Source organism: Chiloscyllium plagiosum, chromosome 6 (assembly GCF_004010195.1).
Source record: "Chiloscyllium plagiosum isolate BGI_BamShark_2017 chromosome 6, ASM401019v2, whole genome shotgun sequence".
Lineage (NCBI taxonomy): Eukaryota > Metazoa > Chordata > Chondrichthyes > Orectolobiformes > Hemiscylliidae > Chiloscyllium > Chiloscyllium plagiosum.
This window is the reverse complement of record NC_057715.1, coordinates 94,946,723-94,969,290: the sequence shown is the minus strand read 5'-3', so window position 1 is coordinate 94,969,290 and position 22,568 is coordinate 94,946,723. Positions and strand designations below refer to the sequence as shown.

General features: G+C 39.9%; 1 protein-coding gene across 3 annotated transcripts in view; it reads right to left on the bottom strand.

The window, feature by feature from the left end:
- The window catches only part of LOC122550840 (anosmin-1), a 206,365-nt gene that overhangs the window by 60,309 nt on the left and 123,488 nt on the right, over nucleotides 1–22,568 (bottom strand). For 2 of the 3 annotated variants that reach the window (XM_043692162.1, XM_043692161.1), the window contains exons 3-4: nucleotides 2,478–2,540; nucleotides 1,700–1,922 (exon numbers count right to left, since the gene is read on the bottom strand). In XM_043692162.1, the coding sequence (XP_043548097.1) occupies nucleotides 1,700–1,922; nucleotides 2,478–2,540 (286 nt within the window). The remainder of the gene's footprint in view (nucleotides 1–1,699; nucleotides 1,923–2,477; nucleotides 2,541–22,568) is intronic. The other variant, XM_043692163.1, reaches the window with a different exon arrangement.

The window sequence follows — 22,568 nt, the reverse complement described above, 5'->3', positions numbered from 1 at the left end:
ACACACACATAGATATTCCTACACACACACACTCTCACACACACACAGGCACTCCTATACACACATACACACGGACACACATACACACAGACGCGCACACAGACACCCACACACACTCCCACACTCACACATGCACCCCCTCACAGACTTAAGGTGCTCTGCACTCACTACACACACACATACACTTTCTCACACTCACAACCCCCAAACCAGACAGACACACACACACACAATCAGACAAAGACCCACATGCACACATATATTTTGTGGGGTGAATTTGTACTTGCAGGGTGACATTGTACTCAAAAACTGCGTGCATTCATGTCAAACTCCGTTATCTCACTTTTTAGATTAGAATCAATCTAAACATCATGGCATAGGCAGAGAACACAGGGGGCCAACAACTTCGACATGTTGTCGAGCTATCACCATTGTTAACATGTAACCCGAGAATGCAACTTTTTTTTAACAAAGATTTTGTGATTTACACATGAAAGAAGTGTATCTATCACAGTATTCTAACAGATGAAAGGCTTAACAGACAATCAATTTTTCAATGTATAATTTCAGTTACATCACACTGTAAACTTTTGCTATAAATTCCGTGTGTTAGGATTGAGCCCTCCACTATCACCTGATGAAGGAGCGATGCTCCAAAAGCTAGTGTGCTTCCAATTAAACCTGTTGGACTATAACCTGGTGTTGTGTGATTTTTAACTTGGGACTAGATTAGGTTAGAATATCTGGACAGCATGGACGAGTTGGACGGAAGCGTCTGTTTCCATGCTGTACATCTCTACGACTCAATGACTCTATGAATCGTTTTCACTGTTTGCAGCGGAGGGAGCAGAACTTTGCCGTGGGGGTGATGTTTGGAAAAGGAGTCAGGACTGTGTTCAGGGGCCACCCTTTCAACCCTAAGTGATGTGACATGGTCCACAACTTATAGACAGGCTTTTGCAGTGAAGTTAGGAAACAATTCTTACCTGCAAAGGGTGATAGAAGTTTGATACTTTCTTCAGCAAATGGATTTTCATTCTAGGTTAATAGTTACTTTTTAATGTGAGTGAATTGTTCATATTGGGAGATATGGGAGAAAACTGGGCAAATGAAGTTAGGTCACAGATTAGTCAATGGACTTAAAGGACTTGTTTGTCCCAGTCCTGTCCCTGTGTTCCTATGTGCAAAGGCAGGTAGAACGACTCAACCCTAGTGACTCCTAATTATGTAATCTGCCCAGAGACTAAAACAGAGCACTGGTAACAAGTCAATTGTTTATCCATCAGGGTACGGTACATTTATAGTGCAAGGCAATGTAAAGAGTGGAAGGAGAAATTTGAGCGAAAGGGGCATAGTTGGTTAAATCAAAAGAGCTGAGAGAACGGAACCCAGAACACAAATAACGCTCATTCTCTTGACTAATTGGATCACTGTCTTGATGAATTCCTTTTGTCGTTGTCAAGGGCAGTTTAACATCTTGTTGATATACTTTGAGACACTTTATAATGCCAAAGGTGCTATGCAAATGCAAATTGTTTGGAAATTCTTCATGACTTCGGAAAGACATGATTACAGTGGGCACCTTAAAGCTGTTATATAATCCTCACAACCTGTCATGTTTTTGGAAAACATTTGATATAAGGGGGAAACATTCTAATATTTCAGTCAGGTTTTTTCAACATACAAGGCCGGTGCATACCTCTGAACAGGTTCCGTGGTATTTGACACGTATGACCACAGCCATTGGAACAGCATTTCTTCAGTCCCGAGCACTCATTATCTACCTCACAGCTTTCAACGCAGGCAGCAGCAAAGCCACTGGCCTTCTCTGGAGCTGGGCAGTCACCTTGTTTCACTGACTGGATTGATTTGAGAAACTCACAGCTGGTCAGGCACTCATAGTGTTTCTTTGGAAAGAGAGACTGGAAATTAAATAAAAAAAAACTAATGCATCCAAGAAAAATACTTTATTTTGTTGCTTATGAAATAACTCCACAGAAGCCAGTACCCATCACCAAGCCACCCTTTATGTACACATGAACGGTCCTTGACTTTAGAGTCAGATACCAGAGTGTCAGTATCTGTGACACTCACCTTTTACATGTCGGCCAGGTCTCCCTGATTGGACCAGATCAACAGCCCCAATCGGGGAACTCATATTCTATGAGGTTCAGCTGGCTGACCTTGTTACAATCACTACAGCTTATATGTTGAAACCCTAACAAACCAATCATTCATGTAATAAACTGCAAGGCAGGAGAAATTCTATAATTAATGCATTTGTAGTCACATATTAAAAAAATGGTCTCAAAGGACGAAACCCATTGTCCTGTTTTTCTAATTTGGATTGTAATTTCATATCCCTCTTGGTTTTGCCACTGGTGTTTACATTCGATTACCTACAAACTGAGCCAACAATTTGATTTATTTTCAAAGTTAATAATAGCTAAAGTAAATCACCCAAGGATGGACCTTACCTCACACTTGCTTTGGCAGTGAACCTCCTGTAAGTCCCAAGACTCTTTACAGGGCTGCAGGCACTGTAAAGTAGAATAAGTGCCTATTAGTGTCAAAAGCAACATCAAAGGGGCAAGATGCATTATTGTCCATGTCTATCCATGTCAGTGGTTTACTGTCACACACTGATACCCTCTTTTATCTAAGTGGTAGGAATAGTGTCTTAAAAAAATAGCAACACTACTTGAACAGTTGTCAATTCTATTTTGATGTGGGAGAGATAGTGCAATGTTTTCTTTGGCATAGGCACTTTCAGTGAAAGAATTATGATGCCTTTAACTTACTAAAGTAAACTCAAATAAAATTTACAGTCTTTAAACAAAATGTAACTGTTATACAAATAGATATTTACAGTTTTGCATGCTAGATCATATTGCTGGATATTTCTATGACCACCCAAAGAGCTATTGCTTTTTAATATAATGCTTACTCTAAGAAAAAGCACAAGGTAAACAGCTATTATACCTGCATCCAGCCTAAATGAGCTTCATTCATATTAAATAATCATACAGCTACCCTACTACCAACACCTTTAGGGATCTAAAGAACTTTACTTAAACAAAATCATCTGGAATGATTTCACTTAAAGACCAAAGTTAGAAACTGGTAGCTGTTGTTGACAAAGACTAAGCCAATAACTGCTGCTTTATTTATAATACAATATTAACTGCCAGGGACTTTATGTCATTTGAGTTTAGTGTTCCGTATCTGAACTCCATTCATTGTGGTGTTTGGAGGCTAACTGCAGGAACGAAATGATTAAAACAATTGTTGATCTGACCCAAGATGTGAACATTCCCAATAGTTCACACAAACCAGAAAAAGCCTCTTTATATTCAACTATTTTTAACTGAAGACTAAACTGTTTATTTTTGAAACATCGCAGCAAATTCTGTATAATGTTTGGCCAGAAGTAAGTATTTTGGCTAAAATCCAGTCAAACCACAAGTAAGCCCAAACATTTTCAGAAGAAAACAAATCTAAGTTGATTCAATGATGTTTAAGGCCATTCCGTTGATTGTCTGAGATACATTCAGTGACTGTTCTTCAAACTGAAATGAAGACTAGAAACCTCATATTACTATGGCATTTGAACATGTTTCTAGAGCTTAGAAATTAATCTTGATGGTAGGTCAGATTTCTAAGTGGACACAGAGTAAGCAGTCTGGTGGATGGAAGGAAATATGCTTTTTGCCTCCAAGTAGTTTAGAGAACAAGGGAAATAAGATCTGAGAAAATTACCTTTTATTTAGGAAGAAAGGCTTCAAGTCTTAGTGCTAAACATTCCACTGGGAAACACTTTACCATTTGGTTGCTTGTGTTTCGACCACAATTTTACATACATCCTTTCTGAATTTCATTTCCACTGAACTGCAGTTGTAAAATCTTCCTCCATTTTAAAAAAAAACCTCTGTATCATCTCATTGATGATAATTTAAATCTCTCCATCAGACTGCAGATCCATGAACCCAACCACCCTCCTATCCTATTCACCCTATTGCCTTCCCCTCCATTTCCACCTTCCAAATAAACCAAAATGTTTCCAACCTCAGATCTGAGCAAGGTGACACATCCAGATTGTTTGAATCTATCTTTCCTTTTTATATTCGCTGAATGACCATCATTTTCTATTTTTATTGAGGAGGCAATTATGGATTTATTTAGGTTTGAAACTGAAAAGAAATGAGTCATGCACTAATGGTTTGTCCCACGTTATAATTTAGGCTAGGAATTTTATAGCGTGTTGAATGAATGCTCCCAAACACACTGATTGTAAATGCATTCTTATTCATTTGCACAGATTGACCATGCAAAAATCAAGTAAAGAAATGGGTTGAGCACACATAGCCATAGCTGTTCTTATCACAAATCATGGAAAGTGTCCCTGAACAGCATCGCGTATCTTAGAAATACATGTTACTTGTAGCATAGAAACAAGCCACTCAACCCAACAGCTCAATGACTGACTCCCACCCTTCTTCACCTAGTTCATCAACATAACATTCTATTCCTTTCTCATTCATGCTTGTTTCCAGTTCTCCTTTAAATGTGCCAATCCCATTCACCTCAATTATTCCTTGAAGTGAGTTCCATATTTCCACCAGTCTCTGGGTAAAGAAGTTCTTCTTGAACTGAGAAAGTCCATAGCCTTAAAACTTGTCCTTAACCATTTAGATGAAAATGTAATGTTGAATTATGGAAAACATTTGCTGCATACCAGAAAATAGACAGGCAGGAAGGGTAATACAATTAAGAGCATTTGCCTTACCCCCTCCCTGCTTGTCCATTTTCTAGTGTGCAGCAAATGTGTTCTTTAATTCAACATTACATTTTCAAAACGCCTATTGGATTTATATTTATGGCAAAATTAAAATACTGTGGATGTTGAAAATCTTAAATAAGAACAGAAAATGCTGGAAATATTCAGCAGCTCTGGCAGCATCTAGGGAGAGAGAAATAGGGTTGATATTTCAAGGTTCTGAGCAAAAGTCATTTCAGAGTCGAAGCATTAACTCTTTCTCTCTTCATTGATGTTGCCATACCTACTGAGATTCTTGAGCACTTTGTGCTTTTATTACTGTTTCAGGTCTGAGAGGCTTGAAGTGGCAAAATGTTACTATCCCTAATAGATGAGATTAACCTAAAGGAATTGCATCTGTCAGCACAAACCTTTCACTGTGGCCACACGCTAATTTCACTGTCTAACTGCTCCTATCACATCAGTATCACTCAATGGTGAATTCCCACTATGTATCCATCTCCTCTAAGTTGCAGACACAGAATAGAACACATGCCTGAGGAGAAAGAAGGAATACAGGCTTAAAAAGTTCATAAATTACCTATTAAATCGCTTCATGCTCCCACTAAATTATGAGTTTTCCATTTGACTAGCTTCCAAGTAACCAAGAAAAGGAACAGATCACATCAGGATCTCAATGGAACTCCATTTTCTGGAGCATTTTCAATGCAATCTACTTCTTAATTCAGGCTAAGGCATAAGAATTAATATTAGAAATAGGACAGAGTGGATTTCTCTACAGAGAACCAGCATAGACTCAATAGGCAGAATGGCGTCCTCTGTTCAATAGTGAGTCTTTGCTGGTGCTCAATCAGGCCCTGATTTGATTTTGAGTTGACTTGATTTTATTGTCAGGTGTGCTCAAGCACAAAAATACACGAGTGCAGTGAAAGGTGTATAATGTCACCCCTCAAGGGGTGCAAGTACCTAGGTACAGAATCTTAAGAACAAGGTGGAAAGAAAGAATAAAGTTAAAATTAGACATTACAGTAATTATAGTACAGCGTAAAACATACAAAGTACGGTTAAAAGTTACACATTTCAGACCTTAGTTTTAAGTAGAAAATAATGTTGAATGCAATTTTTAATGAGGCTCTAGCTTGTCATTTGTCCTTCTGCCTCATTTATCATGAGCAACTTGTCCTGTTTTCAAAAGGTGGGAATATCAGTGATAACTGGGGAAAAACCATCCATCATTCCATTATTCTTTACTTGAAACCATATTTCCAATGAAGACTATTAGCCACCAGATGCACCCCCTTCTGTCTGGTTACCTAATATTTATTTTCACCTATCCAAAGGCAAACCACAACTCAACAATTTACATGACAATGCATATTTCCAGTGCTGATGTTCCTGCTGTCCAACAAAATCATGTAACTGCATTATTCAGCTTAGAAAATGTTACCTACCTGTTTTGGATTAAAACATTAGAGGAAGCAGAGCATATATAAAGACAAACAGTGCAGTTGACTGCTGTTAAGACATCAAAGAATCTTTACTTCAGCTACAACACATTGAGATGTTCATTGCGATGGACTGCCTAGCCAGCAGCAATACAGATCTGAGATTATCAGCAGGATTTAATCTGCTCTACTTCTGACTGACAGTACTCACACTACTTCAAGTTTGTTCTACCTCTTTAGTTTAAATGGCAGAAACAGCTATCCATTCTTCACACCCATAACTACCATTGCTGGAGAGTCAATTTTTCAGTTCCAATGCAATGCCAAATTGCACTGGCAGGCTTGAAGAATAGTGCTCGGAACCTGACTTCACAATTCCCATTTCCCTTCCTGATGCCAGCAATTTTCAGTAGAGTATAATAAAGGCATCCTGCAAGGAGCATGCACACAGCGGTTGCAATATTGCCAGTGCCATTGTGGATTTCAAACTTTCTCTGTTTTCATGGAGTTGGACCATGTGAGGCACATCAACAAAGACGTGTCATGAACTGTGGGCATGGGGAGGGGGGTAAGAAGGAATATGGTTTATAACTGGGAAACACCAGAGAGGTAAGTTCAGAAGCTGCTATCAATTTCACGTGTCATAATGAGAGTTTGTTGATACAGTTGTTGAATGGAATTGTAGTTTGAATGCTCGACAGAGTTTCATATTCACAAATTGATTCTACTCAGCTGGGTTTGTTCGACAGCTTTCAAGAAAAATTTGAGCTTGGTTTTATTTCATCAATTATAAGTTAGTAAGAGAATTTTTAAAAGTGAACTTTTGAGTAATATTTATTTATTTGGACAGTTTTATGAACTTACAGAGTCATAGAGTCATAGACTTCTATAGCTTGGAAACAGACATTTGGGTCCAACTTATCCGCACAAACCAGATATCCTAAACTGATCTATTCCATTCACCAGCATTTGGTCCTTATCCCTCTAATTCCTTCCTATTCATATACCCATCCAGATGTCTTTTAGATGTTGCCTCTACCACTTGTTCCACAGACACTGCCATTTGTGTGAAAAAGTTGCCCCTCAGGTCCCTTTTAAATCTTTCCCTTCTCACCTTAAACATGTGCCCTCCAGTTTTGGACTCCCCTACCCTGAGAAAGAAACTTTGGCTATTCACCCGATCCATGCCCCTCATGATTTTTACAAACCTCTTCTTAAGATTCTTCTTAGATATCTGCTTATTGCTGATAATTCTGTTTATAATGGATACTGAGAGAAAGGTTATAGGGTCTATGAGGGGATGGGGAGGGTGGGATGATGTGAGACTGAGGGCTTCTCACACTCATCTCCAGAGCTGAGCCAACGGTCCAGCAAACAGACCTTTTCACCTGGATGCCTAGGCCTTGGCCAAACTCTATTTTCATCTCAGGCCTGCCTCTGGGACCAGGAGCCACAAATGCATTCCATCTCGGATTCTCTAAAAATAGCAAAGGTAGAGTCTGTCAGTCAGGAAGCAGGATCACAACATCAGGAGATTCCTCCACCCCCAAAATAAAAATCCAGCACAGGATTCCCAATTCTCCAAACTGTCCTCTGATAAAATGCCAGTAAGTTCTTTATAAACATTGCAGAAGATACAGGAAATTGGCCGTATGGGTTGTTTTTGTATGCTCTTGACTTTATACCTTTTAGTTATAATGACACCAACTGGGCACCATAGTCTGCCCTTGTGTTGATTTTCAAGCTGATCCCACTAAAATCTACTGTTTCCTTCCTTTCTACATACCACCTACAATCATTTCTTGAAGAATGTCAGCTGCAATATTTTAGAATTCCTTTGGGTATATAATTCAAGAAGCAAGGCAAATTGAAAGTGACTCTGAAAACGTTCCTAGAATGTTGGTCAGGAGTTACTCCGAATTGAGTTTAGTTTTATTTTAAAAGCGTTTGCAGCACAATATTATTAATCTATCACTTCACAGTCTCTATATCTATTTCATATCTTTTCATAAAAATAAAGGTTTATGATCACATCTCTTTCTCCTTAGCAGCTGTATAAACAATCCAATTTTCAATAGCGAGAATCTTCAGGCCGCAGGTTTAACCAAATTCAAGTGAAGGATTTGTGTAATAAAGATTCATTTCACATCTCCAAATTTTATACCTCTGCATTAGGTGTAAACCAATGTTAAAAAATATTGAGCAGCCACATTCTCTCAAGTTTGATTCCTGATCTCTAATGGGGTACTAAAAGACTTCAGTTGCACTGTACATAAGATCAGAAGCAGCAGTTCCAATCCTGATTGCCACACAGTGAGGATTATTGAGACCACTTGAGTAGATCTGGGCACCACACCTTTTGAAGGTATACAGCAAACTTTGTTTTAACCAGCACCTCATCAACTAGCATTCTTGATAACCCAGCAAAATTATATACCTCAAATACCTATCACAGTGTCCCAGCATTTATGCAATAAATAAAGTATAACAATGATGTATATATGCCTTGCAATATGTTTCTATTTCTTACTATGTGTTTTTACGTTGATTTTAGGATGTTTGTTGATCATTTTACAAAGATCTTTTGAGGAATGTTGATTTCTCAAAGCACCGTTTGATCAGGGTTTATTGTGGTTATGTGTACCTCTTGATTATCCAAAATACTTGATCAACTGGCACACTCCTGGTCCCATAGGAACCAATTAACAGTGGGTTTGCTGTATTGGCCTTGGCGGGAGTACCTCGTAGGTTTATGAGAATGATACCTGCACTTCAGCGGTTACGTTATGAGGAGAGAACACAAATTAGATCTGTTTTCTCTAGAATTTAGGAAGTTAAAGGTGATCTGATCAAAATCTTCAAGATGTTAAAGACAAGAAAATACAGAGTAGATAAAAGATAAATTATTTTGACCGGTTGGGGAATTGAGCATTTGAAGGCAGAGAGAATTAGGGCCAGACCAGTCAGTACTTCTACACACCAAGGGTGATAGACGTTTGGAACTTTCTTCCACAAATGGTAGTAGATACAGGATCAGTTGTTAAGTTTACATCTGAGACAGAATAATTATCATTAAGTAAAGATATTAAGAGACATTGGCAAAAGGCAGGTGTACAGAGCTACACAACAGATCAGCCATGATTTCATTGAATGGTTGGACAGGCTTGAGTGGTTGAATGGCCTAATCCTGTTCCTATGTTCCCATGATTCTGGGAAGTGCAAATATCTGTGTAGTGATTGTAATGAGGTCAGCCATAGAATATGAGTTCCCTAATTGGGGCTGTTAATCTCAGAGCTGGCTCTGAGAAAGCTGGATCAGTATCATGGACTCTCCATGTGTAAATGAAGGGTGACTTGGTGACCAGGTACCCGACTCAGTGGAGTTATGTTGATCTGGATGTCCAATGCAGCCAACAGCCCATCAGTGCATTCAGAATGAGCATGTGAAAAAGCGTTAAGACAGTTAGCACTCAATACCTTTAGAAGAACTAGGGGAAGAAAACAGAAAACTATCCAGGTAAAGAAGAAATAACATTGGAACAAAAGTTCTTCACAGTAAGAATACAGTTGAACCTCTAAGCCAACATGGCTCAGTTTCATTTCTATCCATAGTTCAAACTTGTTGCTTGGCATCTTTGATTCTAAACACAGGGTGGTTGATATCCTTATTTATGTGGGCGCCTGGGAATCAAGAAGTATTTAGCCTCCTCTTGCAAATCATCATGTGAATGGCATTGAAAATGTCATAACCCTGAGCAAGTTAGTATATTGTAATCGAGTCAAAAGGCTCAGATGACATTGCAAACCGCAAGGAAAACATTTATAATTCTCATTTAGAAAACATGAATGTAACTAGAGGACAAGTATAAAATTAACAAGCAGAAAGAAACGTCTGGGATTAGAAGATTTCCTTCCCCTCCCCACCTCAGTGTCTTATGTGGAATATTCTCAATTGAACAAGCTAATCCTAAAATGATTAATATTGTTATAAATAAGGCTTCAAGAATCCCGGGAATTATAAGAACATGTAAGGGTAGAGGCAATTAAGTACTGTGTGGAATGTAATGGAAGCTGAGCTGCTAGGAAATGCCATTCCAACTGGTTTAGCGCTTATAATCCAAGCTGCAAAGGCAAGTAGATATTCCAAAAGCTTGCACATTTTTTAAGTTCATTCATGGGATGTGAGTGTTGCTAGCTAGGTCAGCATTTATTGCCCATCACAAATTGCCCTTGAGAAGCTGAAGAGAAGATCAGCTGCTTCATCAATGACCTTCCCTCAACCGTAAAGTCAGAAGTGGGGATGTTTATTGATGCATAATGTTGAGCACCATTCGTGACTCTTCAGATACTGATGCAGTCCATGTGCAATTGCAGTAACACCTAGTAAACATTCGGGTTTGAGTTAACAAGTTGCAAGCAATATTAATGCCAACAAAGTGCCAAGCAGTGACCATCCCCATCAAGAGAGAATCTAACCATTTCTACTGGACATTGGACTTAGTTGAATTCCCCCACTATCAATATACTAGGGGTTAACATTGATCAGAAACGAATTGGACTAGCTATACAAATACTATAGCTGCAACAGTTGGTCAGAGGCTAGGAATCCTGCAAAAAGTAATTCATCTGCTGACTTCCCAAAGCCTGATGAGCATCTACAAGGCACAAGTCAGGAGTGTGATGGAATACTCCCCATTTGCCTGGGTGGGCGCAGCTCCAATAACATTCAGGAAGCTCAACATTATCCAGGACACAACGGTCTGCTTAAATGGCATCCCATTCACCAGCTCAAAGATTTACTCCTATCACCACCAACAAACACTGACAGCAATCTACATAATCTACAAGATATAATGCAACAACTCACAAAGATGTCTCCAACAGGACTTTCAAAATCTGCCACCTCTACCACCAAAAGGACAGGGGCAGCAGAAACACAGCATTTTGAACATCTGCTAGTTACCCTCCAAGTCACACACCCTCTTGACTTGGAAATATACTGCTGTTCCTTCACTATAGATGGATCAAAATCCTGGAATCCACTTCCCTAAAAGCACTGTAGGTGTCCCTGCGTCCCAAGAACGGCAGTGGGTCAAGGAGGCAGCTCACCACTACCTGCTCCAGGGCAATTAAGGAACGGCATTAAATGATGGCCCAGCCAGAGATGCCACATCTCATGAACTAACAAAAAAGCTACTTTTGGGAGATCAGAAGGCAAATTTACACAATCTTACATGAATCGGGTAGAGTTCATATTGGAACAGACAGACTTTGTTATTGGATCAAATTCGCTTATCCTATTCTGTGTCCTCTTCAGTTCACATTAGAAATCCAAGACTACATGACATGTGCAACAGTAAATTCATTTGTCAATTCTTTATATGGAGCAAGAGGCAATGCATTAGGCATGCTGACCTCAATGTCTAAGTTCTTAATACGTTCACCTGTCATCTGAGGCTTTGTGCCCCGAGTGTTACATCGTAAAATTTATGCTGCGGTGTCATGTTATTTCCCAATAATTCATGCATGATCAAGTTCCAGTACTCCTGCAGTGACAATGTCACTAATTTAATCCTTCAATGAATACCTCACCGTGTATGAATGGAATGCAGTGACCTCAAATTTGATATCTGTCATGACATTCATAGATTATTTAGAAATGAAAAGTTCCTGGGAATGCTTTCAAATTAATACAGGGTTTCTGATGTAAAAGTAAAAAGGGTCTGAGTAGGGTGAATATATTGAGAATAACTGGCTCTCATGAGGCTGAGTGTTTGGGCTAAATTGTCCCAGCTCCATGATGTCTGGATGGGATTATAATCCAGATCCATTTCGGGATTGTGACCTGATGCATTCCTGCTGCCAGGTAACTTCTCCGGAGCAAGTTGGAAAGAAGATAAGCTACCTCTCCAAGCCAGCAAACAGCCAAAGATGTTGGCCCATTGAGGGTAGTTCTGCATTGTCATTGGCATTTTAAACCAGTAGTGGAGTAGGCTCCCTCTCTAAATGCATAGGCTCCTTGACCAGTAGAGGCAGGTAGCCTGTGGCAGGCCAAGGGTTTGCTGGAGCTGGACACTCCATGCCTCAATGACTAGGCCACAGGCAGGGAAAGGCCAAACTCACCATCTAGTTGATTCCATGGGAGAGGTTCCTCTCTATTACAATCCATGATGTCCTAACAGCTCCAGCTCTATTTATTGAAGTGAATTGGTGAAGGGGCAGAGCCAGTTCGAAAGCCCCAAAAAGGCCTTCACTGCTTCTTCCAGGGAGTACCCTCTGAATCACACATCAGTCAGGCATTGGTAAGGACACCATCAGGCCATCACTTGGAACTAGGGCAAGACCTGTTAGCCAATACAAGCCATTTTACACTCAACAGCACTACTGAGGAGGCTTGGCTTCCAACAGAAAAGCGGTCTCGGAATCTAGAACCCAGGACTGAGGTAAGAGAATTATGGTGAGACCGGGTTATACACGAGAAAGTGATTCTTTTTGAACAGTGTCCAGGTCAAAGTGAGAGCTTTATTTCAGTTAACTGAAATAAACCTCACCTCCACAAATAATCTTTGTTTTTCATACAGTGAGCCAGTAACATGGTTTTATTGAATTTAAAGTGTTCTTTTTCGATATTTTTAATCAACCTGTCAAACGTGTTATGACATACCTCTGGAGCGGGTGGGACTTGAACCCAGACTTTTGGACCTGAGGTTGTGTCACAATCACTGGACCTGAAGAATCCCATCACCCATTGATTTCTTGCCCTCCATAATTATAAAACCACTTCACAACCAGCCAATTAACATACGCTGTATATCCATCAGATGTTCCCCTGTTCCATTAAGTGTCAGGTGTCCTTTCAAATCTTATTAGATAATAGAAGATTTTTTATTATTCATTACACAATAATTTAAGAAAACAAAATCTAAAAATGTCAACATATTATATTCCTTGTTTATTTTTCTCTGTATATTAAAATGCTAACTGTCCTTTTCCAGCATGTCCAACAGTTTCTGAGCGCTTGCTCTTTTCTTTGTAAATCAATCAGAAAACCAACTACAGCGATCTATCAATTTCAAATTGATGATTTCTCCATTCTCAGGCATCTGTTTTAAAACTGAAAAATCAATCCCCATTGATGTAGGTTATCTCATAGTGACTTATTTTTGATCTAACACTTAATGGACATTGCTGCTGAATCACTTTTTAAAATTTCTTCCAAGAAAAAAGACATGCGTACTGCCTCAGCAAGAGGGAAAGTTTCTGCTATTCAGGTACTTTTCACTATTCCTCTGATATTTTTAGACTTGCTGCACTCAGAAACTCATCACAGAGATTTACTTGGGAAGCATCATTAAAAACAAGAGGTTTCATGTTCCTGGCAACTCCCAATCCTATGATGGGACTTCCATAACACAATCTCCATTTTAAAGTTTTATTATTGTTTTGTTCACCTGAATAATAAGTTACACCTTGGGATTTTCCTTTGCTGCACTTAAGTCGACTTCCTCAAAGCTAGCTTGCAATGCAGAACAATGCCAACAATGTGTACTTAATTCCCAGATTGGCTTGAGTTTATCATGAGGGATTTACCTTTCAATATCTCTCCTGGGGTGTGGGGATTGTTTGGTTAACTCATCTCCAATTGTCTCTTTCTCCAGTGAGAGAGCAGCCCATTGGTCTGGTAAGATTATGGTGACATTTTTTCTTCAAACTGGTGACCAGCCAGTTGAACTGTCCAATTAGACTTTGCAATTCATCCATTTCAATTTTGAAAGCTGCTTCATATTTTTTTTTTCATTTTAGTAGTGGGGCTAGTATTTTCAAGACATCATTGGTAATGCAAACTGACATCTGAACCATCCTGCCTGATCTCCAATCCAAAGTTACAGAAGCTTGAATTCCAATTTTGATTCTGCTATAAGCCTATTTGTGACAATCTTCTCAAATTTACTGCGCCCAACCACAAAATGTGGCAGGGTCTGCTTTTAATTGAAGACAGGCGAAAGTGAGGACTACAGATGCTGGAGATCAGAGTCTAGATTAGATTGGTGCTGGAAAAACACAGCAGGTCAGGCAGCATCCGAAGACCAGGAAAATCGACGTTTCAGGCAAAAGACCTTCATCAGGAATTAGCTCATTCCTAATGAAGGGCTTTTGCCCAAAACGTCGATTTTCCTGCTCCTTGGATGCTGCCTGACATGCTGTGCTTTTCCAGCACCACTCTAACCTAGACTTTTAATTGAAGACAGCTCAAGTTTAAGAAGACTTAGAAGTGCCAAACTCTAGAAACAACAGAGATTATAGGCGGTTATTTAACTTCCAGGAGGTCCCCACTGTGACTGCTTCCTGATTTGGAGGACAAAGAAATTTCCTTTTTGAGCTGATTGCCCTACAGAAATGCAGCTTTAATATCAACTGATAGACATTAGACAATAGGTGCAGGAGTAGGCCATTCTGCCCTTTGAGCCAGCACCACCATTTATTATGATCATGGCTGATCATCCTCAATCAGTATCCTGTTCCTGCCTTATCTCCATAACCCTTGATTCCACTATCCTTCAGAGCTCTATCCAACTCTTTCTTGAAATTATCCAGAGACTTGGCCTCCACAGACTTCTGGGGCAGAGCATTCCATACACCCACCACTCTCTGGGTGAAGAAGTTTCTCCTCAACTCTGTTCTAAGTGGCTTACCCCTTATTTTTAAGTCCTGTGGTTTGGGACTCACCCATCAGTGGAAACATGCTTCCTGCCTCTAGAGTGTCCAATCCTTTAATAATCTTATACATCTCAATCAGATCCCCTCTCAGCCTTCTAAACTCAAGCGTATACAAGCCCAGTCGCTCCAATCTTTAAGCATAAGATAGTCCCGCTATTCCGGGAATTGACCTCGTGAATGTACGCTGCACTCCATCAATAGCCAGAACGTCTTTCCTCAAATTTGGAGACCAAAACTGCGCACAATATTCCAGGTGCTGTCTCACCAGGGCCCTGTACAGCTGCAGGCGGACCTCTTTGCTTCTATAGTCAATTCCTCTTGTTATGAAGGTCAGCATGGTATTAGCTTTCTTCACTACCTGCTGTACCTGCATGCTTACCTTCATTGACTGGTGTACAACAACACCTAGATCTCATTGTACTGCCCCTTTACCTAACTTGACTCCATTTAGGTAGTAATCTGCCTTCCTGTTCTTGCCACCAAAGTGGATAACCACACATTTATCCACATTAAACTGCATCAGCCATGCATCTGTCCACTCACCTAACCTGTCCAGGTCACCCTGTATTCTCCTAACATCCTCCTCACATTTCACCCTGCCACCCAGCTTTGTGTCATCAGCAAATTTGTTAATATTACCTTTAGTACCTTCATCTATATAATTAATGTACATTGTAAAAAGCTGCGGTCCCAGCACTGATCCCTGCGGCACACCACTGGTCACCGCCTGTCATTCCGAAAGGGAGCCGTTTATCACTACTCTTTGTTCCCTATCAGCCAACCAATTTTCAATCCATGTCAGTATTTTGCCCCTAATACCATGTGCCCTAATTTTGCTCACTAACCTCCTATGTGGGACTTTATCAAAGGCTTTCTGAAAGTCCAGGTATACTACATCCACTGGATCTCCCTTGTCCATCTTCAGAGTTACATCCTCAAAAAATTCTAGAAGATTAGTCAAGCATGATTTCCCCTTCATAAATCCATGCTGACTCTGACCTATCCAGATGCGTCATAATTTTGTCCTTTATAGTTGACTCCAGCATTTTTCCCACCACTGAGGTCAGACTAACTGGTCTATAATTCTCTGTTTTGTCTCTCCCTCCTTTCTTAAAAAGTGGGACAACAGTAGCCACCCTCCAATTCGTTGAAACTGATCCTGAATCTTATCGAACATTGGAAAATGATCACCAACGCATCCACGATTTCTACAGCCACCTCCTTCAGTACTCTGGGATGTAGACCATCAGGCCCCAGGGACTTATCAACTTTCAGACCTAACAGTCTCTCCAACATCAATTCCTGCCTAATATAAATTCCGTTCAGTTCAGGTCCTTCAGCCACTATTACATTTGGGAGATTGCTTGTGTCTTCCCCAGTGAAGACAGATCTAAAGTACCAATTCAACTCATCTGCCATTTCTTTGTTCCCCATAATAAATTCACCCGTTTCTGTCTTCAAGGGCCCAATTTTAGTCTTAACCATTTTTTTCTTTTCACATACCTAAAAAAGCCTTTACTATTCTCCTTTATATTTTTGGCCAGTTTACCTTCGTACCTTATTTTTTCTTTGCGTATTTCCTTCTTAGTAATCCTCTGTTGTTCTTTAAAAGCATCCCAGTCCTCCGTTTTCCCACTTATCTTTGCTATGTTATACTTTTTCCCTTTTGTCTTTATATGGTCAACTTCCCTCGTCAGCCACGGCCAACCCTGCCTTCCCTTAGGATCTTTCTTCCTTTTTGGAATGAACTGATCCTGCACCTTCTGCATTATACCCAGAAATATCTGCCATTGTTGTTCCACTGCCATCCCTGCTAGGGTATTGCACCATTGAACTTTGGCCAGCTCCTCCCTCATAGCTCCATAGTTTCCCTTATTCAACTGAAATGTTGTCACTTCCGATTCTACCCTCTCCCTTTCAAACTGCAGATTAAAGCTTATTGTATTGTGGTCACTACCTCCTAATGGCTCCTAATGATCTGCATTTGTTGCTAACAAAGCCAAGAAAAAAAATCAAAACTACATTGATAAATCAGCTTTTAAATCTTGATTCCCCCAGTTTTTCTTCAAAATCTTGTGTCAGCAGCTGATGTTTTGATTTAGAAATCCCATCAGAACAGACCTCTTCCATGCATACTGACCCTCACGTCCTCTCTCAGGCATCTCTGTGTACACCCCAAATACTCTCCACCTTTGTAATTGGATCTTTTATTAGTTTGTCTTCTGGTTTGTTCATGGCCACAAAATCTCCTGATGTATCACATAGGTGATAGTCCTGATTTGTATTTTGTTTTTGACCTTGTTAAACCAGATATCTATTGCTTTCTATCTCTTTATGGATTGCTACTCTTTGACCTCCCCTTCCAATTAATAGACTTCCTTTCAGCAGTCCATGATTCCCTCCAGGTGATATATTTGCTCACAGAGCCACTGTTTGAGCTAACACTGTGTTTTCTTGCTTTCCACCTTTGTATTTCATGTTTCCAACCTATGGGCCCAAAAACCATGACTACCATCCTGTATATTCATCCAGCTTTCATCTTATCCAGTGACCTCGCTGCTCTCCTTATAAAAGTCACATTTCTGCATTGACTAGTCATTCTGGTAAGTATTTAACTTTAATATGCACTTTTGGCAGTTGCTCTTTGGGACCAATGGCCTCAGACTGACTATCTCGACTGATCTGTCCCATATCAACAAGTTAGCAATTGCAGCAGTTTGATCTTCAAGCTCTGCAATGCCTGGGTTTGAGAGTACCCGTCTCCTTTATATTTTCCATAACTCTTGCAAATTTGTAGTCCATTCCAAATAGCCTGAACAAGTTAAACTACACAAACAGTCTGGTTCTTTTGTTGAACAATTTTTTTTTGTCTTTACCAAGAACCTTCTCTGGGCCTCTTCATTCATTAAGCCATCCTTATTACAATAAAGCATATCTCCCTAACTGAAACTCGTTTCTAGGGGTCTTACCTTATATCTTAAGGCTCAACAAATTCTTTCTGAGACTTCAGCTTCAGTGAAAGTCTTTTTTCCTGCATGCAGCGCGTTCAACTTAGCTGGAAAAGCAGAGCTAATTGTAACTCCTTCCCAGCCAGTCTATTCCACACAAGGCACAAGTACTTTCACTGCCTGACATGAACAATTGAAAGACTCTATCACCAGTGCATTCATCACTGAGGTGAAACTTCTTGTGAGCAATTCAATACTCTCTCTTTGATCCATATCTCCAATTTATTGCATTAAAAACAGATTGCTGAAGAAACTCAGCAGATCTGGTAGCATCTATGGAGCAAGAAACAGTTAACATTTTGAGTCCAATATTACTCTTCTTCAGAACTCTGGATCCATTGATGCTGCCAGAGCTAATGAGTTTCTCCAGCATTGTCTCCTTTTATTTCAGATTTCTAGCATGCATAACTTTTGCTTTTATATTTTCTTTGAATCTTCCATTTCACGTTTAGTTTTGAATACTAGATTATACTGTTTGAGACAGTTCACGGTGTAATGGTACTTTAAATCACACTTGAACTATTAATTGAGTACATCCTGAGAATTTCTAGGGTTCATTCTCCTATTGCAAATCCTAAATTTTCTTTGCTTATGAAAATTATCTGTCCTCCTTTCTATTAATTACAGTTGTCCTTATGTACTATAACCTTCAACCAGGTCTCACCAATTTGTCAACATTGCATTAATATACCAATTGTCCCTTTGCACCACGAATCTGCTGACAAGGAATGCTTTCCGAGGATATTTTTTTAGTGCTTCCAACGTTTGCTTTAGCAATGTATGTATCCCTGCAAATTTAACTTCCATGGAAACCAGACATCTTTGTATTTTGTACTTTGGCTAATAACTGAAGATTGGGGAATTTCCAAATTAAATTTTGACAGTCTTGCATACAGTCTACAAAATTCTATTATGTACTCTTCCATAGTACTACCCTCTGTCTTTGTAAATTTGTCAAAATTGGACCATGTCTCATACAGTCAACAAATAATGTTTTTGGTATATTTTATCAGTCCAAATCTTCACTGTATTGCAATCTCCAAATAAAGGGGGAAAAAAACTTGCTTCTTATCTTTGCTTGTGCATTGCAATAAAAACGTGAAGGCCATCCCTTCCTTCCTCTTTGGTAAAGATGTAGCACAGCTCCTGATCGTAACTCCATTCTTCACCTAGCGATAAGGCGCACTTACAGAAAAATGGGCATGGGTAATCAAACTTTACACTCACACTCAATCATCCACAACCAATGTTATATACTAAAAGATAACTGTTTTGAACAGAGTTCAAGCTCACACTTTCACACTCCGTCACTTCCAGTGAGAGCTATATTTCAGTTCACCACCCTCTATGAAATCCGCCCACTGATTACTAGCTCCCTATATTTATACAGCCAATTCACATCCACTTTGGCTCATTAGGCCTCAGGCATCCTTTCAGACTTTATTAGAAAGTAGCAGGTTATTTGGAAAGGAGTAATGGGAAGGGGAAGGGCAAAATGAGGCTCTTAATTGATCAATGATTGTGCCCTTGTGGGCCTGAACTGTCAGTGAGATAGGAAAGTTAGATCAGGGGCCTTCCCACCCAGAACTTATTTCTGATGAAAGCAGAAAGGTGACACAGTGTAGGTATGCCATCACCCTGTTTAATTAAATGCCCATTCTACCTACAAGCAGAAGCTTCCACTCAATGTCTCGGAGGACGCTTCTATGATAATGGTGTCTTTGGTTACCCACTGGCTCACAGGAAGCTGGTAGGCTGAGCCTCCCAAGTTGCAGACCCACTGATTGGGTCAGCGACCTATATCTGAGTCACCCCCATTAAATGTGGGCAACCCCTGAGGTGCCCAATTAGATGCTGCCTCTCAGAAACCTGCCTCACTGTTTAGCGACGTATGGGCTCAGGACCTTCATCTCAAAATCAGGTCCCAAAACCCACAGGAAATTTCAGCCTTTTACGATTTTTAACAAAACACTTGTGATCTTTTTCTTTTAATCACTCTCAACCTTTATGCATTTAAATCTAATTCACTACATTATGCAAAATTTAATACTAGCGTTTTGTTTAAAAAAAACTCTGGAACGGAGGATATCCATTCATGCCATTCGCAACACATGATGCAGGGAGATGTCTGTATCAATGTTTTCAGCAGTTTAGTAATGCTGGGGGAGAACATCCTTTACTGAAACACAACTAGTACAGGGTTAATTCCTGTTATTCAGTGTGGGCTCCACTCACAGACAGTATAAACTCAGTGCTGTAGCCATAACATTTGGAAGATATCTTAACCGCCCAATGACAAGTAATTGATTCATTACATTTTGGAGTCATACAGTACAGAAACAGACCCTTCAGTCCAATCCGTCCACATCGACCAGGCATCCCGATCTGACCTAGTCCCATTTGCCAGCATTTGGCACATATCCCTCGAAACCCTTCCGATTCATAGACCCATCCAAATGCCTTTTAAACTTTGTTATTGTACCAGCCTCCAGCACTTCTCTGGCAGCTCATTCATACATGCACCACTTTCTGCTTAAAAAATTTGCCTCTTAGGTACCTTGTAATCTTTCTCCCCCTCACCCTAAACCTATGGCCTCTAGTTTTGGACCTGCCAACCTGTGGGAAAAGAACTTGACTATTCATCCTACCCATGCCTTCGTGATTTTATAAACTTCTAGCTGGTGACAAACTTTTTGACACTGTCTATGTCAACAGATAATCATCATTCAACTTTGGCCATTATCTCCTCTCACTTCAATGAATACAAGATATTTATGTCATGTGCAAATTTACCTTACTAATGTGCATTTGCAGCCTCTCCCAAAGCATGCTGAGCTGCACCATTCCATGTGACAGTGTCTATATGACTACACTACATTCTAGTGTGAAAGAAAATTGAACCTTGCACTCTGCTAGTTTGACAATCCTTTTTAACAGTGTGTCATTTCAATTCATTCTACAGATTCACAAGATGATTATCAGTATAGGAAAGGTAGGGCTGAACTGCTGCTTCAAGCTACATCTCAAAAGCGGGATGCATGTGTAAATTTCAGTAAATGTCAACCGTGGCAATGATGTTAGAAAATTATCACCCAACTAGCAATAAATGGAATGGAGTTTTGGGAAGAATAATGAATATAAACACCTTGCACCCATTTAAGAAGCAGTTGGATGCTGTGATAGAGGATTGCAGAATTTTTTCATGAATAGTTTAAGTTGGTTCTCTTTAGCTGACTGAGGAAACTTTACCTTTATAAGGTCTGCAGAGGGGAAAGAGAAGGGGTGAGTTCTGAATTATGCAGGAATCGGTTGAAAGGGTAAACAATGGGGCAAAGATAAACCTAAAGAAATTGTAGTTGAGGAAGCAAAGTGAGGTGAAACTGGAGAAATGTGTCTTCATGGAGTAGAATCTGGGGGGGGGCTTATCTTAGAGACATAAAAGATAGTCAAAATTATATGAAAGCGTTCACTCCAGAGTCACTCTTTAAAATAACAATAGGAATAGATTTTTAAAAAGTTCAAATTAGTAGCAGGTAACTTTATATATCAGGACTTATATCTGGAGGTTGTGCAAAGAGTGATCTGTACTTACAGTAACCTTCCAGACTGAAGAATCAAAAATCCTGGAATCATTTAAGAAGCAATTAGATGCCACGATGGCAGGAGTAATATAAACTTGTTCTGGTGGATGAATAAGTCCTCAGTTGTAACATCTGGATACAGCACTGTCATTAACAGCTGCCTTGAGTTAAGTTAAGGGTATCAGGGGCAGCCGGGAATATTGAATTGAGGCTGCAGTCTGAATCAGCCATAGTCTTAATGAACGTTGGAGCAGACTCAAGGGGTCAGTTGGACAATCCCTGTTCCTATTCCGTGTGCTGGTCTGAATGGCAGCATTGTCAAGAAGTTTGGTTTTCTGGATGTAATGCTTGACTGCTCCTTCAGAGGCAGCACTGTGGGTAGCAGCAAATATGTACAGCTTGTTCTGATTGCACGGGGCATTTTTTGCAGGAATGTAGTTTTCCCTCCGGTTGCTTTTTTGGATCATCTCCAGTCATTGAGAAAATCTGTTTGCACTGCTCCTGCTACTGTGGAATCATCCGGACAGTCCAAATGAACTGGATTCCATAATGCTAACAATTCCAGTAAATTATAAGCTAAATTGCCTTGTTTTAGCAAATAGTTTCATGCCAGAAGGATTATTTTTAATCAATTTCCCATATTTTGAATAAGCGTTTAATAAAGGAACAGGTTGGCCTTTGACAATGTCAACTAGTTGTTGTGATTCTATTTGCCGAGCTGGGAATTTGTGTTGCAGACGTTTCGTCCTCTGTCTAGGTGATATCCTCAGTGCTTGGGAGCCTCCTCTGAAGCGCTTCTGTGATTTTCCTCCAGCATTTATAGTGGTTTGAATCTGCCGCTTCCGGTTGTCAGTTCCAGCTGTCCCTGGCAGTGGTCGGTATATTGGGTCCAGGTCGATGTGTTTATTGATTGAGTCTGTGGATGAGTGCCATGCCTCTAGGAATTCCCTGGCTGTTCTCTGTTTGGCTTGTCCTATAATAGTAGTGTTGTCCCAGTCGAATTCATGTTGCTTGTCATCTGTGTGTGTGGCTACTAAGG